Source organism: Cornus florida, unplaced genomic scaffold, assembly GCF_030987335.1.
Source record: "Cornus florida cultivar Cherokee Brave unplaced genomic scaffold, ASM3098733v1 CherokeeBrave_3.0.0_Hap2_Chr05, whole genome shotgun sequence".
NCBI classification, from domain to species: domain Eukaryota; kingdom Viridiplantae; phylum Streptophyta; class Magnoliopsida; order Cornales; family Cornaceae; genus Cornus; species Cornus florida.
In genome coordinates, this window is record NW_026775575.1 from 110,619,719 (window position 1) to 110,643,639 (window position 23,921).

At 36.5% G+C, this 23,921-nt stretch overlaps 1 protein-coding gene across 1 annotated transcript; it reads left to right on the forward strand.

Annotated features, from left to right (window-relative positions):
- Positions 1 to 54: 54 nt before the first annotated feature.
- Positions 55 to 23,083, forward strand: LOC132308550 (vesicle-fusing ATPase-like). Its single transcript, XM_059806659.1, has 20 exons — positions 55 to 374; positions 2,107 to 2,203; positions 2,296 to 2,377; positions 2,552 to 2,602; positions 4,477 to 4,647; positions 4,901 to 5,055; positions 5,159 to 5,267; positions 10,881 to 10,980; positions 11,056 to 11,111; positions 11,798 to 11,863; positions 11,950 to 12,032; positions 12,187 to 12,320; positions 16,388 to 16,598; positions 18,660 to 18,791; positions 19,567 to 19,627; positions 19,721 to 19,839; positions 19,909 to 19,996; positions 20,907 to 21,029; positions 22,420 to 22,485; positions 22,701 to 23,083. The coding sequence occupies exons 1-20, from the start codon at positions 200 to 202 to the stop codon at positions 22,842 to 22,844; spliced, it is 2,223 nt and encodes a 740-aa protein (XP_059662642.1). The 5' UTR covers positions 55 to 199; the 3' UTR covers positions 22,845 to 23,083.
- The last annotated feature ends 838 nt before the right edge of the window (positions 23,084 to 23,921 follow it).

The window sequence follows — 23,921 nt, forward strand, 5'->3', positions numbered from 1 at the left end:
GGTTCCGGTTCGATCCGACCATTCACTGGTTGAGCCGCAGCTCGAATGCGTAGGGCAAGAAGAGTCCATAAACCGTCGAACGAACCCCCATCGACTGTGTTCTCATTGTTCTCGCAGGCTCTCACCATTCCTTGGTAACAAAAGCAAAACAAAAGCAACAACATTTCTGATTGTTTGATCTCTCTGTCTCTCACACACAATGGCAGCGAGATCAGGGTTTGGCCCAACGACCATGATCGTCACCAACACGCCGGCTAAAGATCTCGCTTACACCAATTTCGCCTATTGCTCGCCCACCGATTTCAGGAACTTCTCTGTAGCTGGATCGAAACTCTGTTTTGCCCTCGTAGGCGATACCTTTGTCTTGTCTTTAGCATATCCTTTTTTGCTTTATTTATTTTCACACACACTCATTCACGTATGCTTATTATATGTGTGATTTTAGTATAGTGTTTTGATCGGTGTGAATATTAGTTTGTTCTGTGTTTACTTTTTACTATTTAGGTGATTGTTTTGTTTTGATGATGAATTGGTTGATTATTAACCGTCATTGGTGGTGTAAGAAATGAGGAAGAAAATGAAAACTAATTTTAATTTTTTGTATGTACATGTTAAATGTGTTGTTTTAGTAATAGTATTTGATCGGTTATTTATTTATTTTTTTGTGTTATTTTTAATAGTTCGGTGAATGCTTAGATCAGATTTAATGTTGCTTTGGTCATCAATTAGTTAGTAATTAACCCGTGGTTGGGGGCTGAGAAATGAGGGATGGGAATAAAATAATTTCAAAATTTTGAGCCGAATTCAATTCAGTAAAATAATTATACCAACATTGTTATTTTCCCTTGTCCACCTACTGAAAATCATGGGTTATTTGGTTTTGAGGAAATGAACAATGTAGTGGCCCGGTTTTGTTGGATGCTAAAAACACTGACTGAATGGACTTTAATAAATTCCCTCCTTTTTTTTCTGTAATAAACAAATCTGTTTGATCAAAATCCACTCGAATGTTCCTATATGTTGATAATTTGGATATTCTCCATCTCTGAGTGTAGTAATGTTGGATTTTTTACAGTTTCCGTACTCAACTCAGTTCATTATACATTGAGTTAGGTATAACAGAAAATTGAATTTACTAAAGAAGCTACTACACCAAGTGATCAATGAAAATGAGCAATTGATTATCAATTGATCCATGGACCATAGATGACTGATTGGTTTAGGCAGACACTCTCTTCTCTTGCTTATTCCTTCTTGAGTCTACACTTGCTTTAGAATAAACTTATCATCATTTGCTTGCCTAATTGCTTTCCTTAGATTTTCTCATAATTTTCTTCGAACCTACAAATTCCAGTAGCATGTTGGTTACTGTAGTTTCACATAATGCTGATTGGTGAATGGAGGTTTAACTCAATTTCAAATTTACAGTGCTGTATGCTTCTCCTGGAATTGTCAAATGTTAACATTATAGCATATCTTGCTTGGGCAACAGCTGAGTGGTTTAGGAATGCAATTGAGTTTACTCATATTGGATACATTCTTGAAGTAATTGTTTCCCATGGATTTCTTTTGCAATTTCTTGGAATTTTCCAAGTTTTTAGGTGCATGGTTGTTGTTGCAGTTTTATATTGTGCTAATTGATGCAAAGTGTTACAACTCAATATCAGAACTTCCAGTGGTGTAGTAATCATCACTGTTTCTTTTTGAGCTTCAAATTGGTAATATGTACATTGCCTTGCCTGGTGTGTTAGGATTGTAGCTGCATTTTATGCAGTGTTACTTGCTGTACAAGGAGGTATGACATAATATCAGATCTCAGGTGAATAGAGCAATTAAATCATGCTTGTTTGGCCTTATTAATGGAATCAACAGTAGGGGGGCGGATAACGCCCCATGGATACAATTATTAAAGCAATGCCTTCTCCACCCGCTAAAGCCTTTACACAGCTGTTTAGCATCTTGGGTGGGGAATAGAAGGGTTAGCGGGTGAGTCTTCGGAATAGTCTGCTCCACGACTTGGCAACTTGTACATAGGTTAATATCCTATGCTGTCTTTAGAATGTCTCTTGAATTGGATGAGTTCATTGTTGCCTTAACTAAAGCACACTGCCCATGAAGGCATACCTATTGGCCATGTTGGTCTCAATGCTATCCAACGTCGCCATGCAAGAGTTTCTACTGGGGACACGGTGTCTGTCATCAGGTTGGTGATCGTAACTCTTTTGAGTATTTTTTAGTGGTTGTTAATATGGTTTTACCAATTCTTTAATTCTTTTATGGTGGATGTTTTTTTAGATTTGTTCCACCTGATGATTTCAACTTAGCATTACTTACTCTTGAGTTGGAGTTTGTGAAAAAGGGGACTAAAGATGAACAGGTGTGACTTTTAAAGTTTTTTCCCCCCATTTTTTGCCTTTTCTGATGCCTTTAACATGGATTGCTTGAATTGCCTTCTGATCCATAAGCTTCACGAAACCTTTTGTGGTGCAATTTGATTAGGAGCTTCTTTTTTGATCCATGGTCGTCACTGAAATATATTCTTTCTTGGCAGGTAGATGCCGTTCTTTTGTCTCAGCAGATGCGGAAGAGATTTATGAACCAGGTAACAGGTTTCTCTTACTTGTCATATATGAATACTGGTGCTGTTATAAGTACATAAAGGGTAAGTGACCTCCTTGTGTAGATAAATTTCTGGATGCAGATGTTATTTTTGTTCCTGGGGTAGGGGATTAGCAAACTAGTTTTGTTTTATCTCACACCATCATTATTTTTCAGGGAACATTGATATAATTTAATTCATGGTTTGCAAATTATATGTCACAAGTAGGTACAAATGAAGCGAGTCGAGCAAAACCCAAGATTGCTCGGACTTGGCTCATTCTTTTGCAGGCTCATCTTGGGGTTGCCTTGGGTTTGTGATGAGCTCAGAAAGTTGAAGTCGAGCTTGGCTCAGGTTTTTCACGAGCTAGCTTGGTTCAGCTTGTGAGCTCATGATACATATTGTTTTATTTTTTATTTTTTATTTTGTATAAAATTACATTGCTTCATTAATAAATATTTATGAAACTTTTCAAATAAATAACCTATTAGAATATGTTCAAGAGCCTATACTAACCAAGCATTGACTTGTTTAATAACCGCGTTCATAGTAGAGTCTTGAGCTCAATTTGTTTAATTGATGAAGAAACGCGAGTCAAGTTATAAGAAGTCGAGCTCAAAATGTTCGTGAATTGCAGTTGTAAACCTAATAATAAAATAGATGCGTGGTCTTTTAGTGTGTTAATTATACAAACTAAATGGAATATTGTGTGGAATCTTAGAGCAAAGATGAATAAAGTCTAGAGAATAACTGTCATTTTGTTTTTGAGGCTGGTCATTTGCAACTTTATAAGAAAGGTTTTTTATTTTTATTTTTTTGGTTATCATTATATTTGGGTATTAGTTTAACAACTTGGTCAATAAAATTTCCACTTCTCCTTTTTATCCTTGAAAAAAAACCATATTTGTTATCTTTTTGGGGTTTCAAGTTAGCATTTCTGCCAATATATTCAATACTATGTTTCCTTTCACTCAAAAGGAAGCCACCATATGTCTGTATGTAATTTTGTGATATTTTACAAAATGCCCCCCTTAGAATTTTCCTTTTGTAAAAATATCTCTATTTCTTCCTTGTTTTTTTCATTCTTTTCAAACTTATTTGATTATTCAAAAAAATGTGCATTCCCCTCCTCCGTCAATCAAACCCTACTTCTTTCCCTTTCAAAGTTCTCTCATTCTTCTTTTCTTTCTCCTTCTTCTTGCACTCGTGTGATGTATGTGCAGCTACCTTTTTTTCTCTCTTTAAATTCTTTTCCCTTCTCTTCTTCTTCTTTAATTTATTATTTCAATTTTATGAACTTTATGTTTGTATTTTCTGTTTCTGAATTTTTCTGTACTGCATTTTTTTTTTTTTGCGAATATGATACTCTGTGGTTCTGATTTATTCTTTACTGCATTAATTTTCCGAATATGACATACTCTTTGAACCTTGATTATTGCACCATTACTGCACTTCTATTTTTCGGCTTGCTGCAGTAGTAGTTGGGATTTGGGAACAATTTTATTTTATTTTATCATGTTCAATGTGCCCCCTTGAAATAAATTCCTGGCTCTGTCAATGCATTCACTTGTCTTTTTTTCTTTTTTGGTTGGGGTGGAGGGGTTTGGGATAGGGAGAACTACATCTAATCCATTATTTTTCAAACGAAGTTGTTTCTTCAACCGCTGAATGGCAACTGGAACAAATGTTGTTTAATATAGCAATGCTGCATTAGTAAAAGATGCATTGGATCAGACATTGAGTCATCAGATTTTTTAAACAATCAAAGTGAAGAGACCAGGAAATGACTAATCAAGTTTTGGCAATTGATCCACATGCTATGTTTATCCTTTTTTGTTGGTATATCTTACATTTTTTGGAATTATCATGATATGCAGGTCATGACATCAGGACAGAGGGTTACTTTTGAGTATCATGGCAATGGCTACATCTTTACAGTCAATCGGGCTGCTGTAGAGGGGCAAGAAGAACCAATCAGTCCTGAAAGAGGGATTATTTCTGCTGATACATACGTTGTTTTTGAAGCATCAAATTCCAGTGGAATAAAGGTAAATCTTTGTTGTCTTTGCATTAGGCTTACTGATATTTTCATTTACTAGTTGTCCCTTTTCCCCCAAATAATAGTTAGCTTTCAATGGTTTATGCATCTCTTGAACTCCCATGTATTCTTGCTTGCTTGTCTCTTTATTATTTTTAAATTTATATTGCTGCTTTATCGTCCACAAATGTAAGCTTTAATCATCCTTGCCAGAGAAAATTACTGGTCCATAATTTTCAATTGAATCATATTGTCCTATGCAGATTGTCAACCAGCGTGAATCTGCTAGCAGCAATATCTTCAAGCACAAAGAGTTTAATCTTCAGACATTGGGTATAGGTGGCTTAGGTGCGGAGTTTGCAGATATATTTCGAAGAGCTTTTGCATCCAGAGTGTTTCCTCCACATGTGACGAATAAGTAGTGTTATTGTCTTGCAAATTTTCATTATTATACTGGTGGTTGTCAAATTTAAATTCTTAATTCACTTATGCTTTGGGATGCAATAATGTGTATGTTTCAGGTTGGGAATCAAACATGTGAAAGGAATGCTGCTTTATGGTCCTCCTGGCACTGGAAAGACTTTAATGGCTCGCCAGATTGGAAAAATGTTGAATGGAAAGGACCCAAAGGTATACAAGTTAAGCACTCATTGAGCTTCTTTTATCATTTTAGGGAAATGTGTTGCAAGTTGTTACTTTCTATGCTGCAGTATTTATGATTTTCCATCACATCAAAATTGTTTCTCATTGTGGAAATCGACGCATACTTACCTGAAGATCTGAAATGGTTCCATTCAATAGAGAAATAATATGCACATTTAACCGTCTCACTTCTTAAAGTAGGTGTCAGGATGATTTGAGTGATTGTGTTTTCCCTGCCTAGCTTCTTAAACTTAACCTAAGTCACAGGATTCGTTCAACTGGGTGACGAGTCAGAGCTCTGCACGCGTATTTGCGATTTGGGAGCGAAAAGGGCATAAATTCGCAAACTCACTTTAAGAATTCGCGAATCCACACAAAACCACATAATTTGCAGGTCTTTTTATTCACAGAGATCAGTTGCAGCAAGGGTATGTGAAACCATCTCTTTGATTCTCAAGTTAGGAGTTCTTAAGGACTGTGCTGCCTCTAGAAACATCCTTGTGGAGTGGAATCTTCCTCGTCCTTGTTGCAGACCACTCCTGCGACCTCCAGACTAATATTGGAGAGCTTATAGCTCTGGCATGGCGTTTACCGGCTTGTTCACCGGAATGTTCTCAAGTAGTCTAACTAAGGAACCGTACTGTTCCTTTTTTGGGCCTATTTGTTTGTCCTTTTGGGTGGGCCTTTGGCTCAAGTAATTCTATTAGGCTCTGTGTAAGCTTTGCTGCCCTTAATATGGGTTTGTTTTGGACCAAGGCCCTTGATGTACAATAATATTTTCAATATAAATTGCTTAAACTTTTCGGGAAAAAAAAACTATTTTATTTAATTACGAAGAATGTTCACTAAATTATACATTTCTAAATATATCATCAAATGCATTTTATATTAATTAAAGAAAATACATCAAAAAATAATAATTAATATAATCATATTTCATATAACACACGCATATAATATAATCACACACCGCTCTCGAGACGCTCTCACTCTCAAGTAATTTTGAACTTCGATGCTTTCATGCTCCCGCTCCCGCTCCCGCTTTATGTGACTTAGAACTTAACATTGAAGATTCTATTGATTTGTTTTGCAAAAAAAAATAACAGTTATAAACTTCAGGTGAAGTTGTTGCCTTTTTTTTTTTTTTTTTTTGCAATCACCAAATAGGAGCTTAGGTTATCAAACTTCAACTGATGTGCTCATCTTATCTATCTGCCAATGCCACATATCTCTCACAGAATCCAGACTGAAGTTGTTATCATCTGTTATTATCATTTTGATTCTTAAATTGCGTTTCTATCCATTCTGCAGAACCAAACACTTTGTGCTTTACTTGAAGTTCCTGTTGATTAATTTAAGCACGCTGACTTGTTTGAGACATCATTGGAACTTTGTCCTTTGTTGGAGTATAACTCCTATCTGGACCCTGCCAATATGCAGCCTTATTAGACTGATAGGTTAAACTTTGAATAATTCTTTTCATTGCCTCCACCATCTACCTTGACTTGGTGAATATGGGGCTGCTTTGCTCTTGTGGGTGTCTGGCATTAGCACTCCATCGCTGTGTATTACCGAAGAGGCAACCAATGTGGCATCCTTAGCCAGTTGTGTGACATTTTCTTATGGGTTATCGCTCTTTCAGCAAGACGTGTGATTGTATAAGTGTTACTAGTCTCCAATCTCCAGTTGATACGTGGAACGACTCCATTAGGCACACAGTCCTCTCTGAATATGGGTATTGTGTCTTTGTAGAAATCCTAACATAGTAACATGTCAAAGCCTATGGTCGAATGCACTGGAGGTTGGCACAATGCACATTCATAGAAGGTTATCTCCACCCCCACTCACCCTACACCAAATCAAAATTTTATTGGCCGCACGACTGGCTTTCCTAATCAACTTGCTCCGCAGTCTATGGCTGGACATTTAGACGAGACTACATCTTCATGATGTTCGATTTTTTTCCTTCTTTGGTTGCAGTCAATCTTCCATAGACAAACCTCTTCAATAAAAGTCAGCTCAGCACAGACTGTACTGTTATGCAACTTGTGTGCTGGTTGGACTGGAGTAGGACCCAGGGGCTCTTACAGCTTGGTGTGTGCTTTGGACTCACCTCACGGTTTGCCATGGTCAACATTGGGTTCTAAGTGTAATTGGTTTATTGGTTGAAGTCTAGAGTTTACAGATATCCCCTCAAGGTTAATACCTTGACCTGTCTTTGAGAGAGCAAGACATCACCCGACTTATGGTGGCAGCATCCTATATGAGTCACTTTATCTATACACGACTGCCTCTAGCAAACTGCTACACTTCCACATGGTGGCACCATTTGGATCAAAGCAGTGTCTTTTTATGGCGTCTCACTGCCTTGTAATGTCTTGCATTGCACTGACATCACACTGCCACTCTAGTGCTGTAATACTGCCCACCCTATTGCTTCTTATTGGAACACCACCATTGCACTAATGGCATCCAAGTTAAGTGTTAGCAGATATGATAGCCACGATTTATGGAATGACTTCCCGTGTTAGCAGAGATTTGATTATGCTATAGAATGTGCTATAGAATATGCAATAGAATATGTTGTGATTTGATTTAGATTTAATTTAATTTCTTTTCTTGTAATATGAGCATGTGCTCTTTTTATCTATAGATACTAGAGCTGTGAATGAGTGATTATCTCATTCAAGCCTTTACGCAATTCTCTCATTTCTCTTCTTTTTATATTTCTACTTGGTATCAGAGCCAGGGTGGTCCGATTGCAATGAGGGCATTGCGAGTTTGGCGCCACCCATTCGGGAATGGTCTAAGGTGACATCACCCATCCGGGAGGTGTCGGGTTGGCAGGGTGTTCCGACCTCAATGAAGGCGTTGCGAATTTGGCACCACCTATTCAGAAATGATCCGAGGAGACATAGTTGTTTCTTATTATGGTCTGAGGAGACATTGTTGATTCTTTCATCTACATTGTTTAAACATATGTATGAAGGAGAATGGTCTGAGGAGACATTGTTGATTTTTCCATCTACATGTTTTAAACATGTGTATGAAGGGAAATGGTCTGAGGAGACATTATTGGTTGTTTACGGTTTGAGGAGACGTGATTGGTTGTTTATGGTCTGAGGAGACATTGTTAATTGTTTATAGTTTGAAGAGACATTTTTGATTTGTTGATCGGCCCTTCATCTGAGGGAAAATCCTCCCTAGTTAGATTTGCACTCCATTTGTCACAAGCTCTCAGCAGTTTGCAGACATTCTTACAAAGGGTGTTAGCAAGATCGTGTTTGAGAATGCATTGTCCAAGTTGGGTGTTTTAGATATCCACACACCAACTTGAGGGGGAGTGTTAGCAGATATGATAGCCACGATTTATGGAATGACTTCCCGTATTGGCAGAGATTTGATTATGCTATAGAATATGCCATAAAATATGTTGTGATTTGATTTAGATTTAATTTAATTTCTTTTGTTGTAATATGAGCATATGCTCTTTTTATCTATAGATACTATAGCTGTGAATGAGTGATTATCTCATTCAAGCCTTTACGCAATTCTCTCCTTTCTCTTCTTTTTATATTTCTACTTTAAGACATGTGGCAATATCTCATAAGTAGTTTTATTTAGCATGAGCACCCTTTTGCCTTCATCAATATACTATAAATTGGCTTTTACGTCCTCACTTTTACAAGACTGTCTGCTCGCACACTTTAGAGCTAATCATTTTCAAAAGGCCTTGGGAACATTTAGACAGGCCATGACCCTTCTAACTAGGACCAATTCTGAAGGATAAAGGTGAGCTCGGGAGTCCTTGGTGACCTCGTTGGGACGAATTTCTGTCTTATAAGACGGTGTTGGTTTCCATCTTAGTCCATCCTAGTGTAATACCTTTAGCATCCACTTCAGCCACAATTTCCCACACCTTTTGTCTTCATTCTGAAAATTGTAGGAGTGTGGATCCAATGACTTATTGACCTAGTGGTGCGTAGGTGTCCTGGCTTCTTCTATGCCATAGAACATACTGTTATTGTATTTGTTTCCACCTTGCTCTTTGGCAGTTGAAGCTTGGGTTGGATTATATAAAATTCATCTAACTTTCAATTTTCTTCTTGACATTTTATTACGTAACACTTCCTCAGCCATATATATATATATATATATATATATATTTCCGCCTTTGTTTGCAATTCTTAAGTGATGGCAAGAAGAAGTTCAGGTAGGCCTGCATTTGATCATCATAAGAGAGATAAGTTTCTGTTCCATTTTGAATTGAATCATCAATGCTATTAACCAGATTGATAGATGGAAGAATCAATTTTTTTTTTGTTAGACGACGGCCTGCTGAATATGAATAGAGATTTGATAAAGAGGCCAATACCAGTGTGGTCCTTGTGAATCAAGGATGATTGGAGGGGAAACATACCTAATCTTTGGCATTAATTGCACAATGTTGCTGCTCTCAGCATTGGAACCCACATTGTCACTCTTGGCAGTCCAAGCTTTTACCAGTGTACCAAGCAAAAATGTCAAGAACCATGGTGCGATGGTGCTTTGATGTAAACCAATCAGCCAATTTTGGGCATCATTAAATACAGACAAACAAGAAAGGAGAAGGAAACAACCCTAAACAAAAGAAAATGTTGAGAAATGTCAAATTAGAAAATGCGGACCATCTGAAGTCTGATCAATTTCAGATTTGATTTCCAAAATTTTAGAAAAGAAGATAAGTAGCTCCCATACTTTGATAGGATTGATCACGCACCAAAATGGCTCGAGGGCAATTTTTAGGTGTTGGTTTCTGAAACCCTATGAAATTGTCAAATTTAGGTCACTGCTAGGTTTATCTAGTTCTGCTATACAATTATTGCCTCATTTTGTTGGTTCTTCCTTTCAAAATCATTTGAAGTTTTTGATAGATTTGGGGATTTTTTTTGCTCAGTATACTATTCGGTTTTTGAGCAAAGAAAACCCCAAATCTAACAAAAATTCACATGATTTTGAAAGAGAGAACCAACAAAATGAGGCAATAATTGTATAGCAGAACTGGATAAACCTAGCAGTGACCTAAATTGGGTTTTTGGAGTGTGAGCCTTGGCGCAACGGAAGGTTGCTCCATTGTGACCTGGAACAAGGAAACAACCTGTCCACATTTGGAGGTAGGGTTGCGTACATCTGACCCTCCCTAGACCCCTTAATGGCGGGAGCCTCATGAACTGGGTTTTTGGCTTGTACTCAAGCACCATTTTCCTACTGTTAATGGTTCCTTATATTACGAGGATAGTCTTTTTTGAGTGACAGCTAAGTTGTGAAAACCCGCCACTCACTTGGGTTCTCAGAGTTATAGCTAACTGGCAACTAGGTAGTATAGAGTTTCTTGTTCTGCCATGCCACAACACACCTGCCTCTCTTGTATGTGGGGTCCTTGTTTCTCATCTGCTTGCTAATGCTACTTTATAGTTGATGGTATGAAAGATCATTAAACAATCTTGAATTATATTTGGGACTACATGTGCTAATACCCGACTCTCTGGCTAATTTAAATTTATATCATTAAATGTTCTCATATGCTTGCTATAGTTTGACTAAAGATTTTGAGAACTCTAGATTGTCAATGGCCCTGAAGTGTTGAGCAAATTTGTTGGCGAAACTGAGAAGAATGTAAGAGATTTATTTGCTGATGCTGAACAAGACCAAAGAACCCGGGGTAAGATGGTTGTGCTCGCTAATTTGCTTCTGATCCATCCTTCCAGTGTATAATGCTTTCATTTCTTCTTTTCAGGAGATCAAAGTGACTTGCATGTCATAATTTTTGATGAAATTGATGCAATCTGTAAGGTAGGACTTCTATTGTCGTTTGTGAAAGCATTGGCCATTATAATTTTTAAGTTGTCACTGAGAATGAGTTTTTCATATTGCATCATGAAGTGGCCTTGTTTTACTCTTTCCCTTCTCCTGTTGATTTAAGCAAAGTTGTTTGCTGGAAGTTAACTTTTGATTGTGAAAGTAAGTTTTTATTTATTTTTTATTTCAAGTGGAAGGTTTGAGTTTCAGATTGAAGTCAAGAGAGAATAAATTGAATTCTCCAATATAGCTTTATGTTATAATATTACTAATCCAGGTAACATATTACCTTGAGAAGTTGTTGGACATTGATAAGTGTCAAAAAAACTATACAACCTTTATACTCTGAGAACTTCTTGTTTGTTGACAGCTACTCTTAACTTTTAATTGCTCAATTTGAAAATTAATCCCCACAAAAATTCTTGATTCATTCAATTTGCGACTAGAATTTGATGCTATAATTGATTAGTGTTTTGGATAACCTTGTCTTTACTAATACATGCACGTATGTGTTTGTTATGCATTAGCATTCTCTTTTGTGTTGTTCAATATACTACAATAATTTGTTATTGTTCTTATCAAAAATAATAATTCGTTATTGTTCTTAATGACCACCTGTGGGCAATTCATTCATTAATGTTTATTTGATTTTATAAATTATGTTTGGCTTGCATTTGCAGTCAAGAGGTTCAACTAGAGATGGAACTGGAGTTCACGATAGCATTGTTAACCAGCTCCTTACAAAGGTTGGTTTAATGATCTGAAGTTGTGCGATAGGATATATAATATTTTATAAATGGCGGTAACTGATTGGAAATCACTTTCTATTTAGATAGATGGTGTCGAGTCTCTGAATAATGTTTTGCTTATCGGGATGACCAACAGGAAGGATTTGCTTGATGAAGCACTTTTGAGGTAACTTTTATATCATACCACTTGTGCCACATAAAATTATTTTACTACCATTAGCTGGATGTAGCGTTGCTCGCTGCTGGGACGCTTTAAGTAGAAATTTCTGAAGTGTTCCAATTAAAGAATTTGATTTTGTTTCTGATTGTGTGTTTATTAGGCCTGGGCGCCTGGAAGTCCAAGTGGAGATAAGCCTTCCTGATGAGAATGGTCGTTTACAAATTCTTGAAATTCACACAAATAAGATGAAAGAAAATTCTTTTCTTGCTCCAGATGTGAACTTGCAAGAGCTCGGTATGTGAGTTATGCCTTCCGTGAGTTTGTTATTTTTGTTACCGAAATAGATTATCCCTGGAATGATTCCCTGGGTAAAGGAATCTGGTATTTTTCTGTAAAAATTGTAGAATGTTACACCCAAGCATTGTTAGTTCAGACATTATTATTCTGTAAACATCGATTAGAGATGGGCTTTTTTTAGTAGTAGGAAAGGTGATAAATACATGCATTTTTTTTTTTTTTTTTGGGGGGGGGTTGCCTGGTTCAATGGTTTTTAAGGCTTGAACATCACTGCGAGTTAGAGCCCAGCACCTACTTTGTGACATACAAAATGTTAGGTTTGTCTTGAGTTCTCCCTTCCCAGGACCCTGTTGTAGCGGGAACAGAACAGGGCAATGTCCCTTTTATTTTGTGTCTCTAATGTAATGGGAGAAAAATATTTACAAATCAATGTCAAATTGAAACACCTAAGATTTATTACTTTCAATTGTCCGTGGATGTCTGTGTCTTACGTAGTAGTACGTATGCAAAGTACCACGATTTTGGTTGGTGTTTCTGTGGCTTTCCCTCTTGATAATCCAGTTAATGGTTTCCTCTGGAGAGTCTTGTGCTTGAGGTTCAAGTCCCTTCATCTGTTCATCTCTGAGGCTATAAATGCCAACCTTTGCCTCCCCACTAGCGCTGTGTAGCTCCCCCTCCCCTAACTTCCTTGATATAACCGCACCCACTTCAGAGGGTTTGAGCTACGTATTGACTGAGACAACACTTGCTTTGCTTCGGCATCCTTATTATTGTGCTGAATTCAGAAACATTCTTTCTGTCTGCAACCTTTCTTGCTTGAGCTTTCTCAATCTAAGAAAAAGGTCAAATCAAATGAGCTTAGGTAGCTCGCGAAGTGTGCATAGAAGCAAAGAGTAGTGATGTGAGCTTAGGTCCAGATTCCCACCTCAATGTCCAAAATCAAATGTTCTTGGGAGTGGGCTTTTATGTATGTTTTAATCATATTTGTACCTTTTCATACTATCCAAAGAAAATCTGAATTACAAACTGTTTCGTAATCCAGTATCTATGCAGCTTTTGCTTTGGGGAATTGTCAACCTGCTCTATGATGTTCCATAACCCAGTGATTGGCAATGCCAATCTCTCCATCACAACTCCTGGTGCGCCACATAGACAGTGAGAGAGGGGAAAGGAAAACAGAACTTTATGCTATGTTCGGTAGGAAGGAAAGAAGAGGGGTGGAAGGAAAATAGGAAGGAGGGAACAAATTTCCTTAGTTTGGTAGAGATGATATAAGGAAAGAAAGGATAATAGGAAGGATGAGTCATCCTTCCTCTACAAATTTTCATCCGCCCAAATATGGGCGGAAGATAGGAGAGAAACAAGTGAGTCTATTATAGAAGTTTTAAATTACTACATCACTCTTCATAAATTTTTAATAAATCCCATAAATAAAGTAAGGGATGGTTTATGGTAAAAACAACTTAAAAATTTATCTTTCCTTTTATCCTACCGATGAAATTAAATTGTCAGTTTTTTCCATTCTCTTCCATCCAACCGAACAAAAAGAAGGAAACGCTTAATCTCTTCCCTAGGGATGTCTCAGACATCCTTTCTTCTCTCCCTTCCATTCAATTTTTTTCCTTACTACCGAACGGAGCATTAGAGATAGGAAGGAAAAACGGAAATTTATATGTTAATGGAAGGGATAGTTTGAAATATATCATATGTAATTTGTAACTTAAGCTTTACCTCAAGATTTGGCAATAAAGCAAGTAAGCAACTCAAACTTGTATCCAGATCTGGAACTATATCAGATACATTTATCTTTTGTGCAATTACGTAGACCAATTTCTGTGTCTGTTCTGTTGTCCCTACTGACAATGGTAAACTTCACCTCCAAGAAATATGCTGAATTTAGTTAATCTGTGATGCATCTCTAAGCTGTATATAGTTTCTCTCACATTTATTGGATGGTTATTTCATAATAAAATGTCACTGACAAGACATTAGAATGGGAGCAGGTCTTTGAATTTAAGCTGATGATCCATTTTACAGATAGGTGCCTTAAGGAGCTTGGTGCACTTTGTTGGAAAACAAACCCGTCATTGTAGGTCAAGGTCGAAGTCGTGGTATTGATCATTGACTTGGCCGGCACTAAAACAACTTGGTTGTGAGTGTTATTGGCAATATGCTACGATAAACTACATACAATGCATCCAAGGCCAAAAAAATCTTAAAGAATATGAAAGTTTAGATAGAATAAGAACAATAAATGGATCTGTAAAATTTCTTTCTGTTAACATAAATAAATAAATGGATCTGTAAAACACACAGGAAAAACAGTTTAACACATATAGCTTACAGATTCACTGAGGCTAGTCTACTACAATAATATAGATATTTTTACCTTGATTTATTGCAAGTATAGATGATTCAATAATCTAACATCAAAACCCATGTTTATACACGATCAACTACCAAGCACTTGAAAAAAATTACCTTTTATGGTTAAAGAAAGAAATTCAACTTTAAAATCCAGAAATGTTAATGCTGAATTGATATTTTTATGGAGGAAAGTAAAAAAGTTCTAAAATCTCGGATGTGTGGCAAGTGAATGTGCAGGTTTAGAATCCCGGATGTGTAGGAAATGAATGTGCCTATGATGAGAAAACAAAAGGGAGAATAAGAAAAGGTTCTGGGGTTTGTTTGAAAGGCCAGTTCTGCAAGGACGTATTGGTGTAACGTCAGATGACTCACAAGTCATCTTGCATGTATGGCCTATCTAACCAAGATGTCTCAGGAGTTAACCAAATATCAACATCCTTGTTGTCTCATGTCTTGGTAGAGAGTATAATCTAATACTTGTATTGTTGACAAAGACTTTAATTATGTGTCAAATACATAGGAAAACTTTGTCATATTGTCATTGATACTAGCAGAATTTTGCCATATGCATTGTGGCAATACAAAATGAATGTTAGAGGTATCCCACATCGGATCCTGATGGGAAGTGACATGGGTAGTAAATGGGTTGGGTGTTAGCCCCATCTAATAGCTTAAGCTATTGGGTCGGACCGCGAAGCACCTGCCCGTTATGTCATACCGAGCACCCGGCCCAAAGGTGTCCAGGTGTGCCACCCGGGTAGGTAGGGTGGCCCGCAACGAGGGCGTTGTGAGTTCGGGTGGGGGAGAATCTTAGAAGTATCCCACATCGGATCCGACTGAGAAGTGAAATGGGTATTTATATGGGTTGGGTGTTAGCCTCACCTAATTGCTTAAAGCTTTTGGGTCTGGCCGCGAAGCACCCAGCCTGTTAAGTGATGTCAGTATTGATTGCTTGGCATATAACAATGTTTCTTCAAATAGGATTTTGGAGAGAATATTGATTGATTCATCAAGAATTGTTTATCAAAATGAAAATGATCAATCAAGGATTGTTTTAATTTTTTGATATGCTATATATCAGAGGCTTTGGTGCCTAATCCATACATGAAATGAGCAATTACTTAAACCCATGTATCATGTCCTAGTGTGATAAATCATTGCAGTTACCATAGTGAACTTCAGAATCATATTACTTGCAATAAGCAGTTGACCTATTTTTATGGTACCATGTCGTTTCTATTACATACTTCTAAGGAATTTTTTTCAGAACATGTTTTCCGTATCACATCTGTTGTTTGATACCGTGTTGTATCAGCTGCTATTCCAACTATAGATTTTATCATGAAATTGTAGACCTGTCAGATTTACATCTTACTTGTTCCCTAAACCCAGGTGAATGACACTGGCACACGAGCTCCTGCTTAATATTTAGTTTAAGAATTTCTTTGTTATGGATATCTTGAAAGTTAAATTAACCTATTGTCCATTTTTTTATGCATTGATTGAATGTGGTGCAGCATGTACCTATTCAATGGTTGGGATGCTCAACAAGAGGAGTATATTAGTTGCATTTTCTATAATTTCTTTCCTAATTTGAAGGTGTATGCGATGTAAAGAATTTCAAACGATCAGTTTCACAAAATTCATTAACAGAATTCTGTTGAATTATTATTATGATTATTATTTTTTTATTGCAGCTGCTCGGACAAAGAATTACAGTGGAGCAGAGCTTGAAGGTGTTGTAAAAAGTGCAGTATCGTATGCTTTGAACCGACAATTAAACATGGATGACCTCACTAAGCCAGTTGATGAGGAGAGTATAAGAGTCACAATGGACGATTTTTTGAATGCCCTTCATGAAATTGTTCCTGCATTCGGAGCTTCTACAGATGATCTTGATCGCTGCAGGTAAGACATAGTTATCAAGTATGGTGAATTTGTTATATATCTTTAAAACGTGTGCAAAGAAAATATTATTGCTAAAATGAATGATAGCACAATCTTTTGTCTGTATAGAAGGGCTTTGGTATAGCTTGTAACTGGTACCAGTTCATGCATTCTACTTCATCTTTTTGGATAGTCTAACTTATACAGGTTGGTAAGTTGTATGTCTTACCTCATGCCCTTTTTTGGGAGAAAACTTCCTTGCACCTTTAATACTTCGTTATCTGTGCCATCAACCAATTGTATCACGTCACATAAATAAAAATGCTTTATTTTAGTGGGTCCTATCGCTACATGGCAGTATTTAATAAGCTGGTGATACCATGTCGTCACTACAACTGGCTCAATTAAGTTTTTCTCCTTTTTTGGGAAGTGTCTTACCTCATGCCTTGTCAAATTATGGGCGAGTTGTGACTCTTAGTAGTATATCGTAAACTTTTGTTAGTTTTAGCATTCTTAGAGTATTGTGATATGAAGGCACTGACTATTGTAGTGCAGTATTAAAGTGATGGCATGGCACCCAATAGGAGGGATTGAATTGGGGAGTTGGGTGTTCAAAGTTTAGTATCTCTCAAAACGAGCCAAATAATTGTCAAAATTTTAGATGAGCTCTGAGAGAGTAGGTGAGACCTGTAGTCACTGTTTGAGAGAAGTAGAATGGTTAATTCAATTTACGCTAGTGGCCCTTATTTAGAAATTCTGGCGTGTGGGAGCTAGAGCCTGTCACAAGGTCGGAGAAGGTTGCCAATTGGCCCTACAAGTCCAGAAGCCACTTGTGATACGGATTTAAGTTTGCCATAGGTGTGCCAACAGACCACCTAGTGAAGTCTCTTTAGTCCTGGTGTATCTTGCAATGGAATGTTGTGGCATCTTGGTAACAAGCAGGTGGAAGGTTACCAATGGGCTATTAGCCCAATGGTATAACCTCTCCTCCCTTAAAGGGGAGGTGAGGGGTTCGAGCCCTGTAGTGGTCAATTTTGTGAAATGTGTGTGTGAGTACTTCTCTTTAAGATAAAAGCACAAAGCTAGTTAGTCGTTGAGTGTCAGGTTGTCTGGAGTAGCTCGGGTGTGGCATCCTTGCATCAGAAGTGGCCCAAAGATTTGACACTAAGGCACCAAGAGTGGTCTAAAGCTGCAAACTCCAACATTCAAGTGCACCTGGTTCTTAGGAGATAAATTATATTTTCTTTTTAATGTGCTAGCCATTATTAATATCCCTTTATGTATATTAAAAATATGTTCTGTTGTTCAAACTTCAAACAAGATTGGTTTCCCCCCTAATTGACTATAGACCTAGGGGATTACATGATTTCTTGTGGTGGTTGAGGATATTTCTCTTCAAAATTGTAGATTGCTAGACTCGTAAAATTGGTTTTCAGTCGTGACCTGCATGTGCCTTGAAGCCCTTACCCTTTTGCCGTTTAGCTACCCACCTCAATGTCTCCCTTGAAATATACAAAAAGGGCAATGGAAATATATCATTGTTCAATATATTTTACTTGCTTAAACTAATTAAAAAGTTTTACATAACTGATAATGTGTTAGCATGACCAAGATTTACAGCAGATGTGATAGTTGGAAACGTCTTATTCTTAGTCTCTACGACTTAGAATATTTCGCGCTTCACTTATATATATTTTTTAACAGCTTATTCTTTGTTAGATACCAAAATTTTCAAATTAAGAGAGTAACTACAACAAAATCTTATTCAGTGTTACTAGGATAATTTCATAGTTCATAGTTTATATAATTTTTGTTAACACTTTATTCCTGTTAAAAAACCAAAATATTTTAAAAAGAAATAGAAACTAAAACTGATAATGCACGACTTAATGCTTAAGTAGTGAAATATTTTATCAAATCACGTTGTGTCAAACAACTACACTGGACATGCTGTGACTGTATATCAACGGCATTTGTGCTTGTACAATTATATAGCTCAAACAACCTTTTCTCCATCAAAGCAACTCAAATTTCTTATTCTGTAAGTGTATTCACTTTCCACCAACTAAATATGACTTGCAGACTCAATGGCATGGTGGATTGTGGTGGACGACATCAGCACATCTACAAAAGAACTATGTTACTGGCAGAGCAAGTAAGGGTGAGCAAAGGAAGCCCACTTGTTACATGTCTTCTGGAAGGCCCAAGTGGCAGGTAAGTGTCTTGCTTTCTTGTGTTCATCTGTTAACTGTAATCACCACCTATCGTAACCCTTGCCTTTATCCCCATTATGAATAAGGTCGGCCACTTGAGTTCTCTTTTTTCATTCTTTTCTATTGCAAGTCATTTCTCCTATTATATTTAATTCTTTAAAGCTAATAATTTCGTCCTATCTTATTTTTGGTCGGTTTCTTTTTCTCTTACATTCTATGCATGCAAATCTTCTTTTTCTTACCATCTATGGGCCTATATTTTACATGTCCATACCACTATGTCCTATATTGGTAGTATGAGTCGGATGCAGGTATGTCTCCCTAAATAGATAAATACAGTGACACTGCTAAATATTCATATTATTTTACATATATACATATATATATATATATATATATATTCAAGAGTAAATTAACGCTTTTATGTTACTTAGTGTTCAAAATAGACATTTAATTCGTTTTGAAGCAATAATCTAAAAAGATAGAATTATTGGACGTGTTTTTTAGGTACAGATCCAACCAAATATGTTGGACACATATCTCTTATCCTTGTCCAAGTGCTGTGTGTCTGACATGTCCATGTAAAGCCTAAGTCTACTTTCTCTTATTTTATTAGGCGTCACCCCTAATTTCTCCCTCATACGTTGATTATGAACACTATTACTTCTAGTAACTCCTATAATTTATCTCACCATTCTCATATCAGTTATATGAATGCGTTGTTCCTTTTTCATCAGTTAACTATTGTTCTCCTAAATTGTAATTGTCTTGGACAGTGGTAAGAGCGCGATGGCAGCTACTGTTGGCATTGACAGTGACTTTCCCTATGTCAAGATAGTAAGTGGCCCAAGTGGCAGTTATTCTTGTCGAAAGTTAGTTCCTCTTCTCTCTCTTTCATGTTTCTAATTTTTGCTCTTCTACCATGTGCAGATATCATCTGAATCGATGATTGGGCTAAGTGAAAGCAGTAAATGTGCTCAGATTGTCAAGGTTTTTGAGGATGCTTACAAGTCACCACTAAGCATCATCATCCTTGATGACATTGAAAGGTAACTCCTGCTAATTTTAAAGATTTTGCTTTCCTTAATAATAGGTTTTTCTTGTGTTTGTTGGTGCAGGTTACTGGAGTATGTTGCAATTGGACCTCGTTTTTCAAATTTGATTTCTCAGACATTGTTGGTCCTCCTCAAACGGCTTCCTCCCAAGGTTTTTCCTTCATCGTCTTTCTTCATTGGCTAAATAATTAGTTAAGTTGTGTTTGTCACTGATCATGTTAGATCGCTCTGTTTCGCATCAGATGGTATCATGTAACATTTCATTCATCTCCATTTCGCTCCACTGTCTGGCTAATATTGTGGAATTGCATTATGAAGGGGTTTTAGAAAGTTGTGGGACTGTGGAATCTCTGTGTTCTCCCCTACAAACCAAAAAAACAAAAAGTCAGAAAAACATTGACATTGTTACCCTTCACGTGTGAAAGAAGCAAAGAAGGGACAGCTGTTGGCCTATTCTAGAGAAACCGACACCCACTTAAGATGTTCTTTGTGCTATCTATTTTTTGTTTGTAAAGATAATTTAATTCAGAAAAAAAAAAAAAAAAAAAAAGCAACACACAAATGGTCATCACCAGTACCTAATGGTTAAAACTAATATATATATATATATATATCATCAAGACAGATATGAGTTTGATGCTTTAAAAAGTGCCATCTAATTCCTTGGACTTGGAGCTCTTAAAGGGAACTAAATATATATACAGCCTTCCCAACACCAATTGAAACCTCATGCCCTCGTACCAATCTGTGTTGATCTGATTTTTTTCTACATTTATTAACTGATTTGAAAAAAAAAAAACTTTTAGAATTACCTTCAATGATTTTTTTCCTTTTTTTGCGGGAATCATTGTCATCTTAATGACTATTTATAGTTCACTCCTACTTAGTGATAGGTGCATTTGATGTGCTGTAATCTTATAATAGTAAAATCATCTTTATATGATGTGAATTCTTAGTTTCAGGCTGGTACAGCTAGTTGATCATCTTTATATCATGCATTGACTTCTTTAGAAAATATCTCTGATTCTACTTTTCTTGTTTTACTGCTAAAACTTTTTCAGGGGAAAAATGTTCTCGTGATTGGGACTACAAGTGAGGTGGCTTTCTTGGATTCTGTTGGCATTTCTGATTCCTTTTCTGTCACATACCATGTTCCAACATTAAAGACAGAAGATGCTAGAAAGGTAAATAATCATCCTAGAATTCATGAAAAAAGGAGGAGGAATAATCATCCTAGACTGCCTTTTTTTAATGTTATGTTAATGAACCTGTTTTGTCATTTCATTCTATTCAGAATTGATGTTAAATGTTCTATTTAAAGATGGGCATGAAGTAGAGAAATTTTACCCTTATCTTTGTGTTTCATATTCTTTTTGGGTATGCCAATTGACAAAAAAAGAAAAAGTAAAGAATTTTTATGTTTTCCCTTCTGAAGAAGCACAGCTATTATCTAATATGTATTAGGGCTAAAATCATAAAACCCCCCTCTTGTTTTCAAAAACTATCAACTGACCCCCTCAACTAAAGAAACTATCAAATTGCCCCTTGATGTTCTAAAAATCTATCATATCACCCCCTCCCCAGTTTCCAACATTAAAGACAGAAGATGCTAGAAAGGTAAATAATCATCCTAGAATTCATGAAAAAAGGAGGAGGAATAATCATCCTAGACTGCCTTTTTTTAATGTTATGTTAATGAACCTGTTTTGTCATTTCATTCTATTCAGAATTGATGTTAAATGTTCTATTTAAAGATGGGCATGAAGTAGAGAAATTTTACCCTTATCTTTGTGTTTCATATTCTTTTTGGGTATGCCAATTGACAAAAAAAGAAAAAGTAAAGAATTTTTATGTTTTCCCTTCTGAAGAAGCACAGCTATTATCTAATATGTATTAGGCTAAAATCATAAAACCCCCTTCTTGTTTTCAAAAACTATCAACTGACCCCCTCAACTAAAGAAACTATCAAATTGCCCCTTGATGTTCTAAAAATCTATCATATCACCCCCTCCCCAGTTTCCCGTCTAAAACTAATGGGATCGTATCACATGAAAATCACGTGTGACAGTTGCATCATTTTCTAACCAAAATAACCTTGTAATTCATAATGACGAAATTGCCCTTCTCACACTATAATTTTAGTTTAATAAATTATTAATATACTATCAAGGGCATTATTGTCATTTCGCAACAAGTTAACGGTTCCATCACGGAAAGGGGGCAACGTGATAGTTTTTGCTAGTTCAGAGAGTTGTTCGATAATTGAGGTGGTGGGGGGTTTGGAAACAAGAGGGTTTTTATTTATTTATTTTATTTTTTATTTAATATTTTTAGCCCTATATATTATTTACTTGTTTAATTTTTTTGGTGGGGATGAACGGTGAATTTTAGGATACTTCCTGCCGGGGCAGATGATATTTTTATTTTCTTAGGACCATTTAATTTACTCGAATATAGTAACTTCTTTGTCTTATGTTCTTTTTCTGCTGTAAGTAATTAATAAAATGGAAAATGACATGCCATAGATTGATGTCTTCTTCTCGAGTCATGATTTTTGTCCTTTTTCCCCTATAGGTATTACAACAGATTAATGTTTTCTCTGATGGTGATACTGATGCTGCTGCTGAGGCTCTGAATGATGTAAGCTTAAATGAGTCCTACTCTCTCTCCCCTCAAAATCATCTATTCCTGTTTGTCATTTTTTTCTTTTTTCTTTTTCATTTCCTTATTATTCATTTTATTCGCAATGCAAAACCAAGAACAGTCGTTACAACTAATAAAAAGTGCATCGGCTAGTTTAGTGAAACACAGAGGCGATCAGTTTGTCACTCTTATCATTTGGTGTGTTATTATAGATGCCAATCAAGAAGCTCTATATGGTAGTTGAAATGGCTGCCCAAGGAGAAGAAGGTGGGGGAGCAGAAGCCATCTACTCTGGTAAAGAAAAGATCAAAATTGCTCATTTCTATGATTGCCTTCAGGACATAGTCCGATATTAACGTGGGAGTGCACTTCAGATCACATCTCCTCAAGGTTTATACAGACCACAGTTTTGCATATTTGCTTTATGTACGTATTCTTTTTATTCTTCTTTTTCTTTTGGTCCGTACTATTCCATCTACTGAGAGCGCAACCTGAATTTTGTAGTTACAAATATGCCGGATATGGTGTGTGTATTTGTTACTCTTGGACTTCGAGATGATTGATTAAATCCAACATTTTCATCTTTGTTACGTAACTTGTAATTTCTTTCATTGTGGGTTGTAATTAGATTTAGCTCAGCTTGGAATGCTGAAGCACTTGCTGCCAACAAACCAATGAAATGATTTCAATACATGAACCTGAGCTTTATATTGGCTTGAGTTATTTTTGGAGTTTCCAGATCGAGCCTTGGCCTGCCATTAATTTCCCTGGGGTGCAGTTGAAATAAAAAATTCTTTCATTCATTTCCGTGAGTTGGATTCGGAATTGGAAGTATGGAACCTCAAACCCGCTTCCTTCTCCCGGTTGGCTTTATTATAGGTCTTTTTCTGTTGCCGCAGCGTTCAAGTTGAGTCGTCACATTAACTGTGTGCTGATAAAGGTCTTATATTTGTGTAACGGAACAAAGTCTTGGTTATGACATTTCTAGAAAAGAAAATGGAGCGAAAATGAAGATTGATAAGCATGATTTAGTTGCTTTATAGAAGATAAAAAGATGGAAATGTGGAACGTATGGCTATTTTCGTCAAGCTGACTTCAAGGTTGGGCCGGTTGGCCATACGGAGAAGCAATTGCCCGTACAATCCCCAAGGGAGACTTTTGTTTGCTCCTTATAATCCGAATAAGGAATAAGAATTTTACAATCTATATATATTTTTTTAAATGAAAAATAAATATTGAAGGAATAAAGTGAATAGAGAGAATTGATGCTATTCATGCAAATTTTCTGAACTGTTGGTGTTGATATTTTATCATTAAGTAGGTGGCTTAACATTTGGATGGCGGCATTTGTGCCTTTGTACGTATAACAATCTTGGAACGTATCATTCATGCCCGTAAAATATTAACACAACAACAATTCAACCTGTTCTTTT

Coding starts and splice junctions, on each gene's coding strand:
- LOC132308550 (XM_059806659.1), top strand. CDS start 200: ATGGCAGCGAGATCAGGGTTTGGCCCAACGACCATGATCGTCACCAAC. Junction 375..2,106: donor TACCTTTGTCTTGTCTTTAG/CATATCCTTTTT, acceptor AACTAAAGCACA/CTGCCCATGAAGGCATACCT. Junction 21,030..22,419: donor AGACAGAAGATGCTAGAAAG/GTAAATAATCAT, acceptor TTTCCCCTATAG/GTATTACAACAGATTAATGT.